This window comes from Theobroma cacao, chromosome 9 (genome assembly GCF_053813885.1).
Source record: "Theobroma cacao isolate CCN51 chromosome 9, ASM5381388v1, whole genome shotgun sequence".
Taxonomy (NCBI): Eukaryota; Viridiplantae; Streptophyta; class Magnoliopsida; order Malvales; family Malvaceae; genus Theobroma; species Theobroma cacao.
In genome coordinates this window covers 7555477-7580566 of record NC_142647.1, presented here as the reverse complement: position 1 = coordinate 7580566, position 25090 = coordinate 7555477, and the positions used below count along the sequence as shown (strand labels likewise).

Here is a 25090-nt window from a genome sequence, read left to right as displayed (position 1 = left end):
TCTCTCCTCTTTTCCCTGCGTCGATAGCCAAAACTCTTTCTTCTCTTTTTCACCGCTAGCCGAACACCTACACAGATCAACTCCCTCTCTTCTCACCCACTACCCAAAAAAAACTTTTTCTTTACCCTTGAACCCCCCTCTCAGTCATTTCTCAGATCTAACTAGTTTTCTTTTTTGTTTTTTTTTTTCGTGTTTGTTTTGATTTTTTGTTGCTGTTGATTGTGGTTGTTTTCGGCTGCTAGAGATTTTAGGTTTTTTGGTTTTCTCAAAACGTTTTCTCTTCCCCCTTTTTTGGCTCCCCCCTTGGTTCGATTTTTAATAGCTGGGTTGTCCAAAAATTTGGACAACTCGACAATGGGGTTCTAGCACCAAGGAGTTGGTAGCCAGAGCCCCATCATTTAGGGTGGTTGGGGGAAGGGATGGCTGGGCGTACGCCCAGCCATTCCTTCTCTCTTTTTTTTTTCTTTTTTTTTTAATTATTTTATATTATATTATATTTTATTATAATTAAAAAAATTTATTTATTTTTTAAGTGTCTACATTGTCAAATCAATACTTTCGAGTATTTCATTATACACGATTCAAACAATTTCTATTCCATTAGAAATTTGTAAAAAGATAGAGTGTTTGTATAGAAATTTTCTGTGGCATGGTGAAAATCAAGACAGGAAGGTAAACTTGTTGAGGTGGAATACACTTTGTAAACCTGAGTCACAAGGAGGGATGGGCATTCGAAGATTATCTTTGATGAACAACGTTTTTATTCTAAAACTTTGTTGGGGACGGTTTTCTAAGTCTGATGCACTTTGGGTAAGGGTTATTGTGAACAAATATAATTTTAGCAGAGCAGATTATTCAAAAGATCCTATGTGCTATGGGTGTTCAAATGTATGGAGATCAATGAGTAGGTTATAGGGTGAATTCACCAAACATGTGAGATGGTCAATTGGCGATGGCGCTTTTGTTAATTTCTGAACAAATAGTTGGGTGGGTGAAAGGCCATTGATTAATGTTGTAGCATATATGGGTTTCATGTTAAATTCAATAGCACGGGTAAGGGATTATATCATGCCTAATGGAGATTGGGATAAGGAGAGGTTAACAGCTTCTCTACCAATTGAAGTGGTGAATCAAATCCTCTGCATTATCCCTCCCACCTTATTAGCCTCACCAGATACGTCTTATTGGGCTCTTTCTCCTTCTAGGTATTTTACTATTACCTTAACATATGAGCAATTAGGGAGTTTTGCCGATTCTAGTCGAGTAGAGAACAAAAAAATGTGGCACTTGACTTGAGATTAGAAAAGTCCCCATAGAATTTGTCTTTTTCTATTCCTCTGTTTGCATAAATGCATCTTGAAAAATGTAGAAAGAGTTAGATGCAGGATTTCATTAGAAGCGTCATGTCCCCACTGTCATGGAGTAGAGGAAACATGTCTGCATGTGCTTAGAGATTGCCCTTTAGCAGAGGCTCTTTGGAGGCGTATATTGCCTCATAGTGGTATTAATCAATTCTTCCAAGCACCATTGATTGATTAGTTGTCTATGAACCTTAGTCTTAAGTATCTTTATACCATTTATGTCCCCTGGAATATTGTTTTTGGTATAGCTTGTTGGTATATTTAGAAATGGCGAAGCTTGTTTATATTTAAAAGTCGCGAACTCTCCATTGAAGGCTAACTGAGTATAATCAAAAGCATGGTTGTGGATACTCATAGCACATGGACAACTCTCCCTTTGATAAGTGGGGATACGAGGCGACAAGAGGAGATCCTAGTGGGATGGACACCACCACCAAAAGAATGGATAGCAGTGAATTCAGATGGGGCGTACAAGAGTGCAGTAAGGATTGCTTCTGCTGTATGAGTGCTGAGAGACAAACATGGTACTTTGATAATGGGATATGCTTGCAAGGTAGATACAAGTTTAGCCTATCGTGCGGAGTTGTAGGGGGTTTACAAAGGTCTCCAACTAGCTTGGGAGCGAGGCTTTCGCAAAGTTAAATTACAAAATGATAATAAGGCAGTGGTTTAGGCGATCAGCTTTTATTCTGCTCATCCTTGCTCTAATCTAGACTTAATTAGAGCAATTAAAGGCTTGTTAAGTAGGCATTGGGAGGTTAGTATAAGTCATATATATAGGGAAGTCAACAAAATTGCTGATTTTATGGCTAATCTAGGGTTTAAGTTAAACTCTGATAGTATTTTGTACTATTCTCCACCAGAAAAGGTTTCCTCTCTACTCCTGAATGATATGATGGGAGTTTGTACTCCACGTTTGATTAATCAATAAATTTCATTTAAAGAAAATAAATTACTATACTTTAAGTATATTATTAATTAAGTTTATTATCAAATTTTCTTAATAAATATAAAAAATATTATATATATTAATATATCTATAATATATATAAAAGTAGGATGTTTCAATTTTTTTCAATTTGTTTCAATTAAATGACAAGTGTCATTCAATTATAACTCTTTTTTATTTTTTTGACCTTTCATTTTCTATTGAATTAATTTTTTTTACACCTTATGTCAAAAATAAGTTGTTTTTGACATTTAATGGGTTTTTTTTTTACTTTTATTTATTTTAATAAAAAAACTTAAAAACAATAATTTCTAACTTTTAATACTTAGAAGATAGATTCATTTAATATTTATCAGTTACAATTTAATATTATTTTTTATCTATATTCTCTTATTCTGCATGAATCTAAATCTATAGTATATAGATATCTCTTTTATACTTAAATGTTTAAATTTCAATAAATATCCATCCAATTCGTTATATAAAAGTAGGATAATTGATTGGGTCAATTGATTGACATTTGTCATTCTTAATTAAATTAATTTTTTTTACACCTTATGTCAAAACTACATTGTTTTTTGACATTTGAAGGGTTTTTTGTTTCTTTTTTACTTTTATTTATTGTAGTAAAAAAATATTTGAAAACAATAATTTTTAACTTTTAATGCTCATAAGATAGATTCATTTAATATTTATCAATTGTAATTTAATATTATTTTTTATCTATATTCCCTTATTCTGCATCAACCTGAATTTTTAGTATATAGACATCTCTTTTGTACATGAATTTTTAAATTCTAATAAACATCCATTCAATTCATTGAATAAAATAAAAGTAAAAAAAAACCTACTCATTTCTCAATATACATGGCATACAATCATCAATGAATAAATAAATCAATTAACTCTTTTTTAGAGGCGGAGGTGGGAGGGCATATAATTAAAGAACAATTAACTCTTTACTCACCTAACAGTTATAGGTAATTGCAAAGGAAAAGTATATAAACTGCAAGGAGATCTAATTACCACATTATGAACTTTTTATCATCTTGCAAGGAGAAAGCATTACTAAGCCTAAGATTTTAAGGCCAGCAACAATGAGTTTAGCATGTTGCGGGTGTTCTGAAGTCAAAACATATAATAGTAGAAATTACTGACTATTTTATATTGGTAGGATCTTTACATTATACTGTTGCCTTATATTCTACAACTGTTTATTTTAATCTGTTAATAGTATAGGTTATATACTTTCTCATTTCTTAATAGTTTATTATACATCTAATAATCTTTGATAGGATTATCGTCTTTTTTTGGATAAATTCTGTTTTAAATAGGATAACTTATTAGGTCAATTGGTTGTCATTCTCAATTGAATTATTTTTTTTTTTTACACCTTATGTCAAAGCTGCGTTGTTTTTTTACATTTGAAGGGTTTTTTTATTTTTATTTATTGTAGTAAAAAGAACTTGAAAACAATAATTTTTAATTTTTAATGTTTAGAATATAGATTCATTTAATATTTATCAATTGTAATTTAATATTATTTTTTGTTTATATCCTCTTATTCTACATGAACCTGAATCCATAGTATTTAGACATCTCTTTTATACATGAATGTTTAAATTCCAATAAATATTCATCCAATTCATTGAACGAAAAAAAAAATCAAGAAGGTTTATTCATTTCTTAATATACATAGCACATAGCATCTTTGAACAAATAAATCAACTAAATTTGATAACCTTTAGCCATTCATTTTATATATAAAAGATATATTATTAGAAATTAGTAATTATTTTATATTGATAAGGTATTTATATTATACGATTGTCTTATATTGTACAACTGTTTATCTTAATCTATTAATAGTACATGTTATATACTCTCTCATTTCTTAATATTTTACTATTTTATAATCATATATGTAGGTGCAAGTTTTCAGCAATTGAAATCAGAGCAAATAATTATTTTAAATTAATACCAATTTATTTTTTTCTCTACCAGTACAAACTAAACATTTATACAGTTGATTAATACATTATTGCTTTCTCTACAACCTCTTTTAAAGGTACCAAATTGAAATTTACTCTAACATAATCAATATTTCTTGTGATTTTTTTCGTAGCGTAGTTACGAACACCATCCTAGTATATATAATATATAAAAAAATTAATTTAGTTTTTTAGATGAATTGATCTACAAATTTTAAAATCGAAAATCGATCAAAATATCAATTAAATCAAACATTTTAAATCCATTAATTCAATAAACTAATTAAATCAAATCATCTTATTTAAATTATATTTAATTTAAATAAACAATTAATCTAATTTAATTTTACTCACCTCTAACTGCAGGCATCCAAACCTTTCGTCTGGTAATGATGCTGTTAACTTTTGAGAAGGAATTAGTAAACCAGCAACAATGGATTGACTGACAGGCAAAGAATAAACAGCCTACAAACATTCTATCTATATTTGTTGGGCTGCTCAGATCCAACTGATCACAATTGAAAAAGCACATCCATAATAAATTAAAAATGGGTTATGATTAATTTAAAGACAATTTTCATAGTTATCTACTTTGTGCGGTGGCAGCTTTATTGTCTAGCATGTTAGGTCCTTTTGGATTAATTAGATCTAATCAAACACTAAACATAGTTTATATGGGCAATTTTTTAATCTTCAATGTGAGCTGGAAAATAAAGAAATGGACCACACGGATCCAGAGTCAATGTTGTCAACCAGTCCATAACCAAAAGCCTCTGAATTTGGATAAGACTGCAAACCAAATTATATAGCACCAATTATTATTTTCCTCTGAGTCCAATAAGGCAGAATGGTAGATGCACATCTGCATGTGCATGTGATGTTAGCTTGTTATTCAAACTACGAAAAAAACCCATGTGATTGGAAAGGACAGAATTGATTAAAATGAATTTCACAGCGCTTCTTCAATTAGCTCAGTGTTAAAATTGTTAAGATCTTGTACTTCAGTTGGGTCTGTTCACTTTTTTTCAATTATTTTCAAATATATGTATCTAAAAGAAAAAAAATATATAATGGTAGGTTAAATGTCATCAAAAGCTGTTGTTTGTTTCCTCCCCAAAAAAAAGCTGTAGTTATTTTCGTTACTACGACATTTTTTTTGCGATGTTATCTCTCTTGTCTATTATAATATACTTGGCCCATTTTGCTTCGACGTTTTATCTTCGGTGCGGTGCAGCTGGGACGTCCAACTGCCATCGGACCCCGCTCGGCAAGTAGGGGTCGGCATGGTTGGGGACTTGGGGCCATTTCAATCGTCCTGAAGCCGCCAAAGCCACTAGACCTTCCCGCTCCAGTGGAACTCCTCTCCCCTTTGTTTTTTTCCTCTTGTTTTTCTTTTTTCTTTTTTAACTTTGCTATTAGTATAGTTTATTAAATTTTTTCTCTATAATACTTTTTTCTATATAATAATTTATTTCCTTTATGTTATTTCATATTCTTTATTTTCTTTGTAATAAACAAATAGCTAAAAAATAAAAAATAAATAATTATATACTTATAAAAGTAAATAATTATACAAATAAACACGTAAAGAAGTGAATAAGTAATGATTAAATAATCATAAAATATAAAAGCAATTCATTTTGTAAATAGATAAATACATAAATCAAAATACATATAAATAACATTACTTTATCAATTTCAAACATGTGTAGTTATATTATTAATTATTTTTAACAATAATTTATTATTTAATATAAGAATAATTTTTATCGATTTTCGTTTATAAATTTCATTAGTTTAATAAATGTGATATACATTATAAAACGAAAAATAAGGGCTTAAAAAGGTCAAAAAAAAATATTTTGAGGAGTTAATTGAGTACAACAAAAATACATGGGCCTAGATAATAAATTTAATTAAGTTTAGGGTTCTTTTTGTATTTAAACATTAATTTTATATCATCCAATTTATTATAAATATAAAATATCTGTCCACCCGTTAAATCAACGAGTTACTTTTTTGTCATTATTGTCCATATCGGATTACGTAATTATAAGATGCTTAAACGGCGTTACTACATATGTCGTCATGTCATTTTTTTTCTTTTTCATGGGACGTTATCCTCATGTTGTGAAATGGATAAAGCATGAGTCATTTTCTTTTTTTATATATTTCAGCAAAGCATAAATTCGAATGTATTTCTGATTATTGTCAAATTTCCGTCTTATTCCTTATCATGAACGGAAATCAATTGTGCTTATTCCAATCTTTGCGTTAAAATGCCTTTTGTTTTTATACAAAACAGTAACAGTAATTTCATATAACCTGAACTATGAGTCTATCAGGCCATCTAAATTGTAATAATTTCAAGGTTTTTTCTTATAAAGTTTGTTGTGCCCTCAATCTCCATTTTAAGTGAGGAAAGGAACATATAAAAATATCCTGGCGTATGATCTCAAAACTTGTATATATGGGCTTAAATTCAGGAAATTTTATTATAGGAGGGACTTAATGTCCAAAATATTAAAGGTGCATCACTGTGGAAGCAACAAAATAATTTTAAGAATAAAGCATGAAATTATGTAAAGAGTCGATGATTTTTGTCAATTGTATTAATTTTAGATTTGAAAGAATAAAATTTAAATTTTATTTTTTAAGTAAAAAGATTATATATGAATTAATGAGTTAAATACAAATACATTCATTAGCTTATAATTGAATACGATGTAATAGAAAAAAGACTGCAAACTGACATTGAGAGAGTGAAATGATGGAGACTGGTTTCGAACTAAAAGATAAGAGACGGTGAGGAGGGACGAGGCTGTCCACACAATCACAGAGATTTGCGTTTCAGAGAGAGCGAGACAGAGGCCGCCACAGCCAGTGCCAGGATTCAGGCGAAGGGCATCAAAAAAGTCGCTAAACGCGAAGTTTCCACCTTCAGGACGTGGACGGCGCATGAGGACTTGAGGAGTGAGGACATCTGGATACGGACTTCCTGTCTGATGCGCATTTCCACTTTCGTCATCTTCCAATTTGTAAATCGAACAGCTTCGCTGTGGCCCCCTTTTTGTCCCACTAATTGACTTCTCACTACTTTTTTTTTGTATCACTTTCGGTTTTAGGAGGATCACGTTTTTCTGCTGTATCACTAAATTTCTCTGGTGGTGTCAGTTTTGCATCTCGAAAAATAACAAATTCGAAAAATTTCCGGTTACCTATGGGCAAAGCGAAGGCTATTATTTTTACTACTAAAGCGTTCAATTGAGAAAAAAAAAAAAAAGAAAGAAAGAAGAAAAAACACAGATTTCTTTATTATGTTGGGAAGATTTAGGACGAAGGGGAAAGTTATCCATTACGTCCTACTGTCTTTAGGAAATTTGTTACACGTCCCTAGATCGTTTAACACAAACCAGTGGAAATTTTTGGAAGAAAATTCATATTCACTTTATTTTATGAACTAAAAAGTAATATAATAATTGATTAAAATTATAAATTGTATTATAATAGCGGCCAAGCATAATTATTTTGTGTCGTATTTGAGTGTAAAGGAGGTGGTTGAGATGTTACTTTTTACTCAGATCATGATTTTATTAAAATTGTTTATTATAGTTGGACAACGCAAAAAAAGCTTTCTCTATTCACTCTTGAATAATTGATTTGGTTAATTACTAAAAAACCTTTGGCATTCTACTTTAAAAACTATTATGATATTAGTATATATTTTGATAGTAATACAGTGATTCACCATTTGGATAATCAGACAAAAAAAGCAATTTCCCCGACGCAATAATAAGAAGAGAAAATAAGAAGTAAGAAAGAAATGTGTTAAATCATACTATAATAAGAAGGGAAATAAAACAGCACCACCAACTGAAATTCAAAAGTGAACGGAAGCATATCATCTCTTGGCGCTAGACTGGGAGGGATTAGGAGTGTTCCACTCTGTCACAAACTCTTCCTCCTCTCATTTTCTAAGTGATTCTTTATTTTATTTTATTCATAACCGAAATTCTCCTTTCCTCCCTTGAACCTTTGACTCTTCGGTCTCTCTCTCTCTCTCTCTCTCTCTGTGTCTCGAATGCTCCTCGCTTCAGCCTAAGCTCCACCAAATCCAAAACCCCGCGCCACGCCACGTGACGCCATGTCAGACAATGCGCCACCGGACCAAAACCAAGACCATGAGTCGCTAACCATTCCTTTGCTCTCTCACGAACGATCCCTCAATTCCACCTCTCAGGTCGCCATCGTCGGCGCTAACGTCTGCCCTATCGAAAGCTTCGACTACGAGTAAGCCAGCCTCCACGGGGTTTTCAATTTTTTTAAAATTTTTTCTGTGGATTTGTTTATGGATTCGGTTTTTTTTTTTTTTTTTGAAGAATTGCGGAGAATGATTTTTTCAAACAAGACTGGAGGACACGTGCCAAGATCCAGATTTTTCAGTATATTTTCATGAAATGGCTTCTCTGCTTCTTGATTGGCGCTATCGTCAGTCTTGTTGGTTTCTGTAACAATCTCGCCGTTGAGAATATCGCCGGCATTAAGTTCGTCGTTACTTCTAACATGATGTTGGCTCGCAGGTCTCCTTTTTTCTTTTTTACTGATTGGTTAAATTTCATTTAGTATTCTTTTTTTCTTAACGGAAAGTAATTTGCACCAAATTATTTGAAAAGTTCCCTCCCGAAGATTTGCTTGATTGTTGAGAAATTCTTAAATACTTCTTTTTTGTCTCACTATATTTTAAAGAAAATCTGGTTGTATTTTTTTGGTGCAGATACGGGATGGCATTTCTAGTGTTTTCTCTATCCAATTTGGTTCTAACTCTATTTGCCGCCATCATTACGGCATTTATTTCGCCGGCAGCGGCTGGTTCAGGTATACCGGAAGTGAAGGCTTACTTGAACGGTGTAGATGCTCCGGGAATATTTTCACTGCGAACTTTAATTGTTAAGGTTGTTTTTTTTTTCTTTCTTATAATGTTTTTTTTAAAGTTGTTTTTAACTTAAATTGCAATCTATAAATTGTTATTAGTCTTATGGAAAATCCTTTAGCTGAAGAGCTTCTTTTTTCTAAGTTTTTTAATCTATTTGAATTTTTTACTTGTAAATCGCTAATAGATTGAGTTAATATATAATTAGTCATCAAGTTCTCAGATTTGTAATTTCACATTATTTATTAAAAATTGAATTTTTTCACCTACTGTGTGAAGTATGATCTATACCTTAGATTTCTTATGAATTGAGAGAAACCATTGTTGGTTCTTTCTTTTCCTTTTCTTTCATTTCTGTGTAGAAATTTCATAATTTTGTTGCATGTGCAGATTGTGGGAAGCATTTCTGCCGTGTCTTCATCTCTGCTTGTTGGAAAGGCAGGGCCTATGGTGCATACTGGTGCATGTATTGCATCATTGCTGGGACAGGGTGGGTCTAGAAGATATGGTTTAACATGGAAGTGGCTTTGTTTCTTTAAGAATGACCGAGACCGACGAGATCTTGTAACGTGTGGGTCAGCAGCTGGAATTGCAGCTGCTTTCCGAGCCCCAGTTGGAGGTGTGCTGTTTGCTCTTGAAGAAATGGCGTCTTGGTATGTAGATCAGATGCATTTGCTTCTTTTGTGGGTCATGGTCTTTTTAGCACATATAAAATTGTGTTGAATGAGAGGGTTCTGTAAGGACCTAGAATATTCCACCCAATATTTATGGATTCCCAGTGCCATGTTGATATATTATTTACCTTCCTTTCGGCATATCATTCATTGTTGGTATTCTTTTTGAGTTTTTACACTTCTCTCATTTCTTTTTCTCCCCCCATTGTTTAACCAAAAATGAAATCATATCTGGCAATAGAATAGCTCAGCCTTTCATGTTAGCTACACACATTTTTTGCTTATTGTTCCTTGACACTCTAAGACTTTGTAATACTATAAAGCATGCTTTTTCAATACTTTATTAAGATTGTTTCCCTGCTTGATAGGTAATAATTTATTACAATTTATGTTATCTATTTCTATAGCCTGCCGATCTTCAAATTGTCACATCTGCATTTGCTGATTCATGAAACATATCTTCTCTTGTTTGTATTGCTGGTTTGTTAAATTGTCTTTATGGATGTTCTTTACTTCATAGATGAAAGGCAGAACAGCTTTGGGGACAGTATAGCCAATAATATGCTCAGGAAATGGCTCTTCTAAATATGTGTAGCCAGTTCATTCATAATCATAACTGGATTGAAAGGCAAATTAAGCTTCCTTTATGCCCATGACATAAATTATTTTACTCTGAGAATCGCCTTCCTTTCTTTCATTCATCATCTACAGGTTTTCATGATGTCTGTTGGACAAGATGAAACGGCCAAAAGTTGGTACCTAATGATAATATCATGGTTTGGTTCTGCAGGTGGAGAAGTGCCCTTCTTTGGAGAGCTTTCTTTACAACTGCTGTAGTTGCAATTATTCTTCGAGCTCTAATTGATATTTGTTTAAGTGGCAAGTGTGGGCTGTTTGGTAAAGGGGGTTTGATAATGTTCGATGCCTATTCAGCAAATGTTTCGTATCACCTAGCTGATGTGCCTCCTGTACTTGTTCTTGGAGTTATAGGGGGCATATTGGGAAGTTTATATAATTCCCTTTTGGATAAGGTCCTGCGAGTTTACAACCTCATTAATGAGTAAGTTCTGTTTTCATCTTTGTGTTGTTTGCACCAATTACTATTTCAATATCTGGCATAATATAATTTTCAGGGTTCATTCTCATTGCTTATTCCACCCTTTTTTCTCCTCTCAGGAAAAGCGTTGTTTATAAAATTTTTCTTGCTTGCTCAATCTCCATTTTTACATCCTGTCTACTTTTTGGATTACCATGGCTTGCATCTTGCCAACCATGCCCATTGGATGCATCCGAAGCCTGTCCCACAATAGGCCGATCTGGTAACTACAAGAAATTTCAATGTCCTCCTGGTTACTACAATGATCTTGCCAGCCTCATTTTCAACACAAATGATGATGCTATCAGAAATCTTTTCAGCAAGAATACTGACTCTGAGTTTCAGAAGTCAACGATGATCATATTTTTTGTCACCTGCTTCTTTCTAAGTATTGTTAGCTATGGGATTGTTGCTCCAGCAGGTCTTTTTGTACCTGTCATAGTTACTGGTGCATCTTATGGGCGCTTCATTGGTATGCTACTTGGTTCACACACAAATCTTAATCAAGGTCTTTATGCTGTGCTTGGTGCTGCTTCATTTCTTGGTGGCTCAATGAGGATGACAGTCTCTTTGTGTGTTATTATTCTGGAATTGACCAATAACCTATTATTATTGCCATTGATAATGATGGTTCTCCTCATTTCCAAGACTGTAGCTGATGCTTTTAACGGCAACATTTATGACCTCATTATGAAAGCAAAGGGTTTTCCTTACCTAGAAACTCATGCTGAACCTTATATGAGACAGCTGACAGTTGGTGATGTTGTCTCTGGCCCTCTTCAGCTCTTTCATGGAATTGAGAAGGTTGGTAATATAGTACATATCCTCAAAACCACAAGGCATCATGGGTTTCCTGTTGTTGATGAGCCTCCACATTCTGAATCCCCAATTTTGTATGGTTTAATCCTCCGTGCTCATCTTATTGCACTGCTAAAGAAGAGAGTTTTCTTGTGCACCCCTGTGCAGATAGGTGTTGATGCTTTTAGGCATTTCTCAGCAGAGGATTTCGCAAAGAAGGGCTTAGGTAATGTTGACAAGATAGAAGACATAGAATTAAGTGACGAAGAGAAGGAGATGTTCTTGGATTTACACCCTTTTACCAATGCTTCACCATATACGGTTGTGGAGACAATGTCGCTGGCTAAGGCTCTCGTACTTTTCCGTCAAGTTGGTTTGAGGCACCTACTTGTCATACCTAAGATCTCTAACGTAAGAAGCTTTGTCATGGTCATTTGCTTAAAGCTTGATTTCTCATTCTTTGTCTGCTTCTTCACGTTTCTACCTTCTGATTTAAAGTTTTTACTGCATTTTGTTTTTTTCATTCCAAAACCAAAAGCCTACTCTGCTTTGGCAGTGCTAGTTAACTCCACCATAGCGTTCAGTCTTTCTTTTTCCCTTTTGTTTTTTTTTTTATTTAAAATTTTTTGAATCCTTGCATCCATTGATTTTCTCACTCTCTTACTCACACACCAAACACTGATGTTTTTATTGTAGATATTAGTTTTATGCTTGTCTACTAACTATGTTATTCCAATGCTGATGTTGGGATTGCAGAGAGCACCCGTGGTGGGCATATTAACAAGGCATGACTTCATGCCGGAACACATATTAGGTTTGCACCCCTTATTGATAGGGAGTAGGTGGAAAAGATTAAGACTTCGATGGCCCCGTTTATTGAAACTGTTTTAGGGGATCTCATTCACTCATCCTAGATTGGGTGGGGGGTTTGCTTACCCTTGAAAATAAATTTTGTACATAGTCTTGTACTCTTAATTGAACTGCACAAGTTTGTGGGATCATTCTAGCCCTTTGTTACTCAGCCGAAGGCAACCAGACGGGGGAATCACACTGTACTCTTTCCAGCTGTATTTTTCATTTACCGTATGAGTTGCAAGGAGGCAAAGTCCGAATGATTCAACCTTTACAAATTTTGGTCAGGTGAAATCTGTGTATGCCAGTTCATGCCGTTCCAAGATTACATTTGTTCTCATCAAAAGCAGATAGCATGTTTTTGGGCTTTTGGCCACAAACTGAGACTCATGTTTTGATACCATCTGTGGGGAAAATATGTTGTTGAAACTGGAGCAACGCCTATCATAATTTATTTGCCCAAACAACTTGTATAACTTGGGGATAACAATAAACAACACGTTTCAACATGTCACGCAATGGAATCTTATATCCCAAAGCAGTTGTGTAACGGTAAAGAATGATGAATTTATTTGTTATTAGTTATTATTATATCATAGTAAGTGAGAAGCAAATGTAACCATTGGTAACAATTCAAGCTTGGTCTAGTGTTACTCCCCAATCGGAGGGTTGAGGTTTATGGTTCAGCTTCCCTCTGAATTTATCCAAATACACAACAAAGTTTCACCTGTTCATTCCATAATATAAGAATTTGGGCTACATTTTAGTAGCTTTGGCTACCGCTTTTCAAAAAACAGAAAGTAGCTTTGGCTACCCTAATTCTCTAATGACAGAAAAGAATAACATGTAAAAGTATTACAAAGGCTTCTACAATCGCCTCAACATAAACAATCTGTATTGGGGGAGCTGTAATAGATTGCCATACCATAGGTGATCAAGCCAATTAAAATGGAAAGGTAAGCCTCCAAACCTAGGTCAGTAAAATCGATCACTGAAACAAAATGAAATCAAATATAATTGAAGTATATATGCTCTTCATATTTACTCTTGACGCTTTGCCACAATGACACTGTCAGAAACTTGAAGCAATAGAACAAGGCAAAAGCGCACAATATCTTTTGGTTTACACCAATTTCGGTTTTACAGTAAGCTTGAAAAGAGGGTGGAAAACAAAAGAAAAGAAAGTGAACAGCAAGAAGCAGCAAGGAAAAACACAAAACAAACAAGAAAGGAAGGAAAAAATTTAAAGGGAAGAGGAGACTACTCTTCAATCTCTTGTGCTACCTTTGCCTTGAACCCTTAAGGTAGTCAGCCCTTATCGCCCATAACTGTTCAGCCACAGATTTCATGTCCGGACGGTCATTTCTTACGGGTGCTGCACATTGAAATGCCAAAGCAAATATCTTCACTAGTATCTCTGCATCTACAACTTCTCCCATTGCAGGATCCACCAATTCCACTACATGTCCGTCATTATACTTACGGAATGCCTGTATGACATTGACACCATTAATTCTGAGTACACTCAGTTGGAAGCAAACAAGAAGGAGTTAGTTTTGAAGACTCAACAACTTGGGTCTTGGGTAACTTAAAGGCAACTTAACTACCTTGCTTCTTTACCCCTGTTATTTGTTCCTAATGTACGCCATGTTAGACATACATCTTTAAAATGGAAAAGTCTATTTGAACATGATCCGCTAAAAATATAAAGAAAACCCGTAAATTGAGTGTACTCATGTTGGACACAAACACCATATCCAACACTATTCCCAAGTCCAGTAGCATAGGTCCTTAGCAAGATGTATCAAATTTTTGAGAATTCCCTTCAATGCTAGTTGATTGTAACCGTGCAGCTGTCGTCATCAGAAGTTGCACTACCTTATTGATAAATGGAAGTGACTTGAGACTACTAACAATAAAGATTGAGGTCGTGAGTTTATCAATCCATGCCTACCAGGTTGAAGTCTGGAGTTAGTTCTCATAACTCAACCAGACTTTTTCCCTGTATCTAAGGAAACTACAGAATAGTTCTTATATCCTTGGTCCATATCTCCATGTGGCAGAACCAAGGCAAGTTATGGCCATCCTCATAAAAGGTTTTGCTTGCTGGACTCTGCAATAGATCTACTTCTTTTTAATTAAGACATGAGATTCCTAATAAAAATAAATTATATGGCCCAAAAAAAAGGATTCTAAAATTAGATGCAGTTGCCTCTCTTTCTGACAACTATTCTATGTGCCCTGTACTGAAATAAACACAACAGCCATGAAGTAAAAATTTAACAAGGGAATGAAGGGCAAACTTACCCATCTAAGTGTCACACGCTCTTCAACCGGTCTCCTTAACTCCACAGGACGGCGGCCAGTTAAAATTTCTACAAGTAAAATCCCGAATGAGTACACATCACTCTTGGGTGTGAGTTGATAGGTTTTCATGTACTCAGGGTCAAGGTAACCGACTGTTCCTTTCACTTTGGTTGAAATATGTGTTTGGTCCGAGTCCATTGGGCCAAGTCTTGCAAATCCAAAATCAGCCACTTTAGCTCTCATGCTTTCTGTCAGAAGAATGTTGGATGACTTCACGTCTCGGTGAATAATTGGCTTCTCTGTTGCAAGATGAAAAGAAAATTAGGCATTATTTCACTTACTTTTTTATATGAAAAAGCACAGGCTGAAATTGCTTAGAAATGAGGAGAGTAAAGCCATGTATAGCTGAAATTAGTCACGGGGATACAATGGGCCGGGTGTGATTTGGCATTAACTAAAATGTGAAACAAAGACAATGAATGAGTGTGTTTTACTGGTGCCATGGTATGGGCCAAAACCAAGATATTTCAGCGGGTTTTTCTCACCTGCATAGAGATGGAGATAAGTAAGGCCATGTGCAACATCAATGGCAATTTCAAGCCGCTGATTGAAATCCAGGATTCTGCCACGCTGACCTGCCAGGAATAGGAGCAAAATATTATTTTTAAGCCTTTAACAATATTGTTGACCAAAAACTTTGGCAGTTATTACAGTCAAGAGAACATACCATCCAAATGATCTCTCAGAGTACCATTTGGTACATATTCTGTAATAATAAGCCGTTCATTTCCTTTATCGACATAACCAAGTAGCTTCACAAGGCTCCTATGGTCAATCTTGGCTAGAAGTTCTACTTCACTGCTGAACTCAGTTCGCAGATTCTCAAAATGTTCCTAGACAATATTCTTATGTCAACCGAAATAACATGCCCGAATAATAATATGGTTTGAATCATAAAACAAGCACTATAAAGAAAGAACAACTTAAATTCTTAAGCCAGTTCCATGTCTGTCACCAACAAAGCCAATGTAAAGCCCTTTGCTTAGAGACCTACCAGGTCGTTATCTGAGAATCCAAATGGAAAAAAGAACAAGAAATTTTCAACCATGTTATGAACTATACCTCTAGTATTTGCCACATTTGATCCTATTTGCACATTTTCCTATGTGTGCCATTAGCCCCAACTGTTAACAATATAAGGCACCCCCCCCCCCCCCCCCCCCATAATACAATTAAACCACTCCACAAGTTTACTGTCTAATAAGTGAATAATATGGCAGTTCCTTGTATAACCTAAGTGGCATTTCTTTACCATGAGCCATATAAGATGTGTTTAACATACAGAACTGAGATGCCTCCAGAATGCAGAGGTTTACTATATTTACTCTTCAAAGGAAAGATTCATAGTTTTAGACCAGGGAAAAATACAGCCAGCCATACAAATTGTTTAAACTTTTACAGAGTATATATTTTTAAACAATTTGGGAAGCAAGGATAGTGTATTTGTAGGTCACTGTTATCTTCCCTACAAATTATTAGATGATGAAAGCCCTGATGCTTCCATAATTCTGTTTTAATCTAATGTTTAAAAAAAAAAAAATAGAGCATGTCAAAAGAGAGCCAGTCACTGGACTCTGATACTTCTAAATATACTTTCTTCCCTTGTGCTTTTATATGTGGCACTCCGGAACACAGGCAATAGGAGAATCCTCTGTATCTCTAATATGCGGATAGTTAACTTAGTTAATGATCTGAAAGTTCTATCTTGTAAGTTTAATGATCAGAGCAATGATTCACACTTGTTCAGTCCATATATAACATAAATTTCACTAATCAAGCAGAAAACCAGTTTAAAGAATTACTGTACCAACAGGGGCAATGTTGCAGAAATAGTATCTCCATGATCATATTTACTTACTTTCTTTGCTCGTTTAATGGCAACCACCTGGCCAGAATCTAGCTGGGCCTTGTAGACAGTTCCAAACCCTCCTTCACCTATCTGTAGTGCTGATGAGAAATTACAGGTAGCTCTGGCCACCTGTGTCATATTAAGATGCACTGACCCAATTCTACTAAGTTTTGGAGACATTGAGAATCTGGAAGGACTAGGTGGTACCCTGAGTGGGCTGGCTGGAACCTTTGCAGGAGGAGAATGAACACTCATTTCCAAAGCGGAAGCTGAATCCACTGCAAGAACAAAACCATCCATTTGTAACTAGAATCCAAAAAACAATCAGCAAATTATGCTGCATTAAGGAAAAAGCTAAACTGACAAATATGTGATAACAAAGAGGACATACACAATTACTATGCTGTTTATAGATTATAAAGAGTACACTTGAGAACTGAACTATTATTCCTGACTACTCATTTAAAACTCGCATCTAATTGTTGAATCTTATCTACAGCAAACTTGTTCAGAAATTCTCGAATTTTGATAAATTACAAAATTGACCAGATACAGCTTAGGTAAGTTAAGACTTACTTGAATTTGGATCCTTTTCAAGAACAGTGTGGGCAGTTGCTCTCTTTTTCCTATAAAAACAGGGGCACATAAAAACGCAGCATGTCAAAAAAATTCCAGCTGCTACCATCCCTACTTTGGTTTTGACCGAATACCCTTTTTTATTCTTATCCTTTGGCTTCTGAGCAGATTTATCATGTTCCTTCAGTGTCTCCTGCAATAACTCTCTTCCTCCTCCTAAGGACAAATCAGCAGCCAAAACCATTACACATTGATAAAGGTTCTACGAAATTTACTTCTATCATGCAGTAAACTTCATAACTAAAATAATAAAATAAATCGTCTAAATTAGAAACCTGACACCTCATGTGTTACAGTGCATACCTAATGAAAGGTCCAAACCACAGTAATCAGTTCCAGTATAGCCTTCAAACACACAATCATCGGCATAGTGCAACCGTAGGGCCTTACAGAACAACACTTTATCTACTAAATTCCCATTCAAATAAAGCAATTCATGACCATACAAATTTGAATAAGCAATGTGATCTGCACCACAAATCTTCGACTTTACTTCAAGCCCAGAGGCAAAGAATCTTGATAATTGCATAAACAGCAGTAGACTAAACATAGAAGCAGCCATTCTCGGTAAATTAATGCACTCAACTTCCATAAAAACTAAATTATAAATGAAGCAGCACTTATTCTGCGAATCACCTCCAAGTGCCAAAAGAGAAATATGCAAAATCAACTCCAGAAGCCTTAATTACTTCAATCAATGTTGTCCATACTCAACACAGCAAACCAATGATGCATGATTACCAAGATAAACCCCAATAAACTTGATTCAAAGGTGTGAATTGGTCTCAACAGAACAATCTAGTACTCAACAATCACAGGAAAAAAAAAAACCCGCATATTGAATTCCCTTTATCCAAACAAAAAATTAACAAAGCTGGTGCATATCCAGGCAATAAAGGAGATGACTCCAAGAGACTTTCTAATTGCTAAGTTCTATTTCTTCAACGCCACTGCAAAATTTGACCAAAGTCTTCACGGCTGAGTTGCCTGAATCAACATGATTCCTGAATCCCTGATAGATAATACAGCTGAGCACTTTATTTAAAGCGTACCAAAAAGTGTTTCAAACAGTTAACTCCAACATCTAGCAACCCCTGCAAAATCCAATCAAAGCTTTAAACTGTATGACCAAGCACATTTAGCTGACAAAGTAATCAAAAAACACAGTTGGCACAGTACTAAGAGACATGTTCAAACCCTTCAGAAACCCAAAAAACCACAACAGATAAGCTAAATTCCAACGACCCAATTCACCAAATCATGAAATGAAACAAACCCAGATAGCAGAAACATCAAAAAAAAAAAACCTCAAAAGAATCGAACAGCATCCAAGAACTTGACAGATATCCCAACCTTAAAAGTGACAGAGGGCGGCTAGCTAAAGGTGAAGGGCAAAGAGCTAAGGTCGTTGTTGTTGTAGTTGTGGTTGCTGTTTTAGCGTGTGAAATATCAAGGAAAGACCTGACCGGCCTTTTGTTTGAGAGAAGAAAGCAGAAAGAAGGAAGAATATGGTGTGGTGTTTTGACGTAACGCACTGCTGTCTCCATGTACTTTACTTGGAAATATACTTGCACAAACAACAAAACTTAAAACCCACCAAAAAAAAAAACAAATAAAAGAAAAAAAACCTGACTAGTTGGACAACGTTGACCTCTAAGAACTTTCCCCATTGGTGGCTTGTCCTCAGGGTCATTTAGGTCATTTGCTGGTCCTTTTAATAATGATCAACGGTTTGATTTGAGATTTTATGCAAGTTGGCAATTTTTTCTTACTCATAATTTACGCCTTCCTCTTGTATTTTAAGATATTGGAATTCTTTCATATCAATCGTTTTTATTACAAAGATTTAGAATTCCTTGTAATTGGAAGTGTAATGTCAAACAATATATTAAAATTTGGGCTGTAAATTTTTAATTATGATGATGAATTCAGGATGAATGTACATTCAATCCCCGTACTAAACTAAAACTCAAATGGAATGATTCTTTGGGTTTGCGCCACGTGTAAGGATGAAGATACGTGAGCAATGAAGACAATTTTGAGGTGTGAAACCATGATCATGATCTCTTCAATGCAAGTGTAAAACCGATTGCACGTGAGGTTGAATAATCGAACCTCCTTGTACTAAACTAAACAGCAATAAATAAAATACTTAAATTTATTACGACCTTAAAAAAAAAACACACTAGGAATTAGATAATTGAATGAAGATAGTACTTGTTAAATGTTTTCTTGGTCAAGAATCAGTTCAGTTGTTATTATTATTATTATTTTATGATGAATAACACAAATGATATGCCCTATGGGGGATGCATCTTGATTGGACAATCATTTGATGTTGGTGTGGGCCAAAGTGGGAAGCAGAAAACGAAAAAGCAAATAGAAACCACCAGGAATTAGGGTTTGATGGGTCGAGGCTAAAAGAAGTGGCCTTGATAAGTAGATAGATACAACAATCTACCACCATAACCATACCATATCCATTGTCACCCCTCTGTCTCTCTCTCCCAATCCTTTTTGCACAGCATTACATCTTTGGGCCCCCAGAGTAATTGGGGGGGTCTAAACTCCCAACACTAATTGAAGGATTAAAACTTTTTGTTCACTTTGTGTTCAGTGTTGAATAAGGTGGGAAAGTAGAAAGAAATTCACTGTGTTGAATGATAGCTATTTAAGTGGGCATCTATGGAATGATGTAACGTTTAATTTCAATTGGTTTGTGTTTTTGTATTTTCACCTTATTTTGGGTTTTGTGGACTGAGTATTATGTGCAAGTAACTGTTCCTAATATCCTTTTCATTTGAAAAATACATAAATGAAAAAGACTAGACTGACCAGTCAATACGTAATTTAGACTAGGCCCATTGTCAGATAAAACCAGAGTTTGCTTGGACCATTTTCATGGGTTGAGTCCATTCACCTGTTGATACCTCAGCTGAGCCTAAGCCCAGCTTATTGCAAATGTTGATGTCATTTAACAAAGTAATCGTTCCTTTGCGTTTTCAGGAGCTAAAGCCGAAATTTTGGCTGTGCTCTGCTCCTCCCATGGGTCACGGTGAAAGTGAAGTCCATCACATGCAAGCACCAGATATGCCTGAGGCAAACCAGAGGAAAAGGAAAAATCACAGAAGCTTCGGACATCAATTCAACATCACTTTCGTTCCCCCATGTTCAAGCTTTTCTTCAGATCTAAGAAAATCTGCCTGCCAGATGAAACAAAATGTCAAAAGCTTTCGAGGAAAAAAAAGAAAAAGAAATTAAGGATCTTGCTGAGTCTCTGATACGTCAGAGAACAAGTACACCCCTCAGAACCACTTCTTGGGAGAAAGGTCTACCACATAAAATTTTATGTTCACCATGTTAACCCCTCGGAAGCAATGACCCGGTCTTCAATGTGTTTTGCAATTTAACTCTAAAGTCATTTTACAGTAATAGCTCGATGAGTAATATGGTTTAATGGGCCGCAAAGCTGTTTTGCTCACTGTGCTAACCCTTATCTACGTGAACCAGTCCAATCAATCAGTTTCAGACATGGATCATGTCTTTGATTTTTATGTAGAAAGAGTCCAATTTTTGCATGATGCCTTTCTGGACCTGAAAGCCTCATAGCTCGACACAGTATATACTTGAGAAGTAGTGATGTTTGTGACTTGCTCCTGGAATGGATAAGAAGAAAGAGCAAGCTTCTTTTATTCATTCACATGGATATTGAGACAATGTAATATAGGGACCAAGAATCTCTAATCCTGACAAAAAGTAAAATCTTCAATGTTGTTCATATTCTTAACTAGCCAATTTAAATGTTTTTGAAATAAGAACTTCAAATCAAATAGTGATGAAGTGGATAATAATTGGCAAAATTTTACTACTACAATTAGGCGAGACATATCCACATGCCACATGCCGAGCTTATCTCGTCCATTTGCCCTTTAATTACATTGTCTAATGTCTACCGACTTTTCTTTTTAGGCCATTTTCAAGGCACTAAAGTGGTTCTTTTCTTTGACAATTCACACATATTTTCTTTTTGTTTTTTAAATTATTAGAAAAGTAAAAATTACACCCAAGCAATTGATTTATTAATTAATACATATTTCTACTTAAAGAGTAAGATTCGAGATTAATTATATAAAAAAAAAAAAGCAAAGGTTCGTCCTTCATTTATTTTCTTTTAAGACCAATTCCAGGTTTCTAGTCCTGCATCGCATGTCGCTGGGTTTATGACATAGATGGCTCCCCACCCCAATTAGCAAAATTATATATAGTTATTGATGTATTAATTTGTCATAGTCTATTAAAATCTCACATATATAATAATTCTTATATTGAATTGTGTGCTTGTCATGTCAAATCAAATTGACAAAAATCATTTCAGAGTTCAGCCCTTGAAAATGAAATTTGATTCTTGTTGTATAATTGGATAAGCAATAAGCCTCCAGGCTGCACATATATTTCAATATATTACATTCTCAACTATAGTGTTGCTCCTTTTATTTAATAAATGTATCTCTTCAAAAAAGTCTGATTTGTTGCACAAATTAATTCTAGAATTATTACAGTTATCGAGCAGTGAAAGAAGTTTTTTTATTTTTTTACATATATATATATATATATATATATATATCATGAAATTCGTTGCATTTTGAGTTTCACAACAAAATTCAAGAGAAACAGAAAAAAAAATTATTAACTTGCCATTTTTTGAAGCAAGTTCGATTCCATTATTGCTTAACATATTCCCCCATAGACTAAGAGATATAATAATGCGCCACCGTAAGCAAAGGACTATGCAAATTGTCAGACGATTCCAAAGCAAATTCAAGTATTCTAGAGTTCACCCAATGTTATAGGAAAATGAATCCCCTTGATATATGCTTACCCTTTATATCAAATCAAATTTTGGAAAGGAATAAAACGTTTCCATCTCAATGGATCAACTGCAACTACTGCACATTTATAGGTATCCAATTCAAAGAATAGTTGAATAAAAAATTGTTCCTAATAGAATCCAATGAAATTTGGTATAAAATACAGGAATGTGAATAAAGATATGTACATATCAAAGCATCAACTATGCTTAGGTGTCAATCATCTCTTTTCATCATTATTGGATTCTCTAATTCCGGAAAAAATATATATATATATATATATATATATATATATATATATATATATTCATCCAAATACCATCAATTTAAGTCTTGCTTTGGGAAGAAATATGATAGCTGTATAAAGAACCTTCAATTTAAGAATGCAATCATGAGAATCTTGGTAAAAATTAATGACAAATCATGTCACGGGTCTACAATTTTAATTTAAAAAATATATCAATCAAATGGAAAAAAATTCTTATTTATATGTATAAATATTTATTTATGTAATTTTGTATTATCAAATAAAAAAATTAATTTTTTCATTTTTTAAACTTTATTCCCTTTAAAATTTCTAATATTAAATTTTGGCCGTCCAAGTGTATTCATTTATTCCTAACGACCTTAGTCAAAAAGCTTCACAGACATGCAGTAGCTCCAGCTAATCACCATCAACAATATAAGTAATTGAAATTAATTTAAGAAAAGGCTTAATATGAACGCATAATTAACAGACACGTCAACAGTGGGAATAAATAAATAACTAGTTTAGTGGGACCACCCTAAGGGTCATGTGTTCCAATCATCGGACCTGTAAATGGCAATGCCATTATTATATAACCTAGAGTGTTGCCCATGCTACGCGTCGGGTACAATTTTTTTATATATAAATAAAATATAAAATTAATTTATATTAATAAAAATAATAATTAAAATATTATTTATAAATTACATTATAATATGTAAAGATAAATTTTTAAAAGTCAAAAGATATTGTGATGAAATACTAAATTTATTTAAAATGAAATTGTTTATTAAATTTGAACTTATTTGATCTTCTACAATACTATCATGTATAGGTAATACTATTCCTAACATGTCTATATAATGCATTGTTAGGATTTTTTTTATTTCTTGCATTGTCATAAAAAATTATAAATATAATCAATAAAAAATTAATATTAAAAAATAATAACAAAAAATTAAAAAAAACTACAAAAAATTAAATCTCAATTTTTTCTCAATTACAAATTAAATTAAAAAAACCACACGAAAAAGTAAAACATGCAAAAGCCAACTTGAAACGTGATGATTTTTTAAGTTAACATGTGGTAAAATGAAGAAGTATTTTTAGATTTCCTTTTAAGTATGTAATAGATAAATTATTAGAGTAATGCATACACATAAAATAACATTTAAACTCTTATTTTAATTGGACAGATGCATAAGCATATGATACGTCCTGGAAACCATATAAGTCTTTGTCTTGTTTATCATGATGAGAGGGGAGTTTTTCTTTTATCTCGATAATTTAGTAACCAAATTAGTAATCAAATGAATGTGATTAAGGATAATAAACTTAAATATGGGGGAAAAGTAAAAAGAAAATATGGCATAATCTAAAAAAAATAACATTTTAAATCAAATTGAAAATTCAAATATTAAGTGATAAATTTGATTTATCACATGAAATAAAAAGTAATAAATTTGGACCTTATTTATATTTCTAATGAAAAAATAAGTTAAAATATTTATATTTGTTTTTGCTTATGATCTACAATTAAAGTTTTTGTATGCGCTAAAATGTAAATGTTTAATTACTTTTAACTTTGTAATACATAAATTATAGAGCCATTCTCAACTAGACCCAAATGTCAACATAATCAAGAACATTAAGGAGCTACTTCATCAACCGTGGGACTACAACATTTCTTATGTACATCGTGAAACAAATCAATGTATCGATTGTTTGATCATTCACAATGAGAATTTTTTTTTTGAGTTTACATTTTCAGACTCTTTGAATGTTGTCTAGCCTAGAATGATGTATTGATTTTACGTTGTTTTCTCTAAATATAAAAGAAAAATTACTTTTTAACTTCATGTAAAGTAAAAAAAAAAAAAAGGAAAATGTCAACAAGGACAGTAAAAAATAACAATTTACATAACACTTTTTACGTTTTTTTGCTTTAAACAATAAAAAGAAAAAAAAGTGAAAGGTTGTCATGAGATACGCTGTACTGTAGTGAATGATATATCATCATTCATCTGCCGATAGAAAAATGTCAAAGTTAGATAACCAAGGAAACTTGGGATGCAGGAAAGTCAAAAGTGAAAGGGCTTTATTTCTCACATAAAAGTGGTGGTCAAGCCTTCCAAAGCATATTACCAGAATGATTCCTCAATCAATCTGTTCAATGTATCCTATCAAAATTAAATGAAATTATGAAAACAGTTAGACCAGTTATTCTATTTTTGATATAATATTTTAAAAAGTTTTTAAATTATTAAATAAATTTTTATAATTAATTATTATTAATTAAAATATTATTATCATTTTATATTTACACATGATATTAAAGTAAAATATAAAAATATTATTTGATTATATTATTATATTATATATACCATGTTACTATTTTATATAAAATATCAAAATATTACATCTGCTAAAATGAAAATACACTAAAATGAGAAACAATACTAGCAAATGTTA

General features: G+C 33.4%; 2 protein-coding genes across 4 annotated transcripts; one reads left to right on the top strand and one right to left on the bottom strand.

Annotated features, from left to right (window-relative positions):
• Positions 1 to 8166: 8166 nt before the first annotated feature.
• LOC18588837 (Voltage-gated chloride channel family protein) lies at positions 8167 to 12800 on the top strand. Of its 2 annotated transcripts, XM_088809463.1 has the most exons (8): positions 8167 to 8591; positions 8681 to 8881; positions 9076 to 9253; positions 9622 to 9884; positions 10696 to 10965; positions 11082 to 11805; positions 11968 to 12210; positions 12556 to 12800. In XM_088809463.1, the coding sequence occupies exons 1-8, from the start codon at positions 8446 to 8448 to the stop codon at positions 12688 to 12690; spliced, it is 2160 nt and encodes a 719-aa protein (XP_088665589.1). In that variant the 5' UTR covers positions 8167 to 8445; the 3' UTR covers positions 12691 to 12800. The 2 variants fall into 2 exon arrangements, with proteins under 2 accessions (XP_088665589.1, XP_007013577.3); XM_007013515.3 differs by having other exon boundaries at positions 8168 to 8591; positions 11082 to 12210.
• An 843-nt stretch (positions 12801 to 13643) lies between these two features.
• CRCK3 (calmodulin-binding receptor-like cytoplasmic kinase 3) lies at positions 13644 to 19052 on the bottom strand. Of its 2 annotated transcripts, none has more exons than XM_018127381.2 (8): positions 18811 to 19052; positions 17807 to 18597; positions 17444 to 17659; positions 16877 to 17145; positions 15686 to 15851; positions 15504 to 15593; positions 14959 to 15257; positions 13644 to 14141 (listed from the first exon to the last, which is right to left on the bottom strand). In XM_018127381.2, exons 2-8 carry the CDS (start codon positions 18093 to 18095, stop codon positions 13932 to 13934), a joined length of 1539 nt encoding a protein of 512 aa, XP_017982870.1. In that variant the 5' UTR covers positions 18096 to 18597; positions 18811 to 19052; the 3' UTR covers positions 13644 to 13931. The 2 variants fall into 2 exon arrangements, with proteins under 2 accessions (XP_017982870.1, XP_017982869.1); XM_018127380.2 differs by having other exon boundaries at positions 18857 to 19052.
• Positions 19053 to 25090: the final 6038 nt, after the last annotated feature.

Bases quoted from the DNA above. Each gene is read 5' to 3' on its own strand.
- CRCK3 (XM_018127381.2), bottom strand. From the start codon at position 18,095: ATGGAAGTTGAGTGCATTAATTTACCGAGAATGGCTGCTTCTATGTTT. The intron at 15,594-15,685 runs GTATGTTCTCTT...TATTCCTGGCAG, and splicing joins TCTGAGAGATCATTTGGATG to GTCAGCGTGGCAGAATCCTG. The intron at 14,142-14,958 runs GTAAGTTTGCCC...AATGTCATACAG, and splicing joins AGCGTGTGACACTTAGATGG to GCATTCCGTAAGTATAATGA.
- LOC18588837 (XM_007013515.3), top strand. From the start codon at position 8,446: ATGTCAGACAATGCGCCACCGGACCAAAACCAAGACCATGAGTCGCTA. The intron at 9,254-9,621 runs GTTGTTTTTTTT...TTGCATGTGCAG, and splicing joins TGCGAACTTTAATTGTTAAG to ATTGTGGGAAGCATTTCTGC. The intron at 12,211-12,555 runs GTAAGAAGCTTT...TTGGGATTGCAG, and splicing joins TCATACCTAAGATCTCTAAC to AGAGCACCCGTGGTGGGCAT.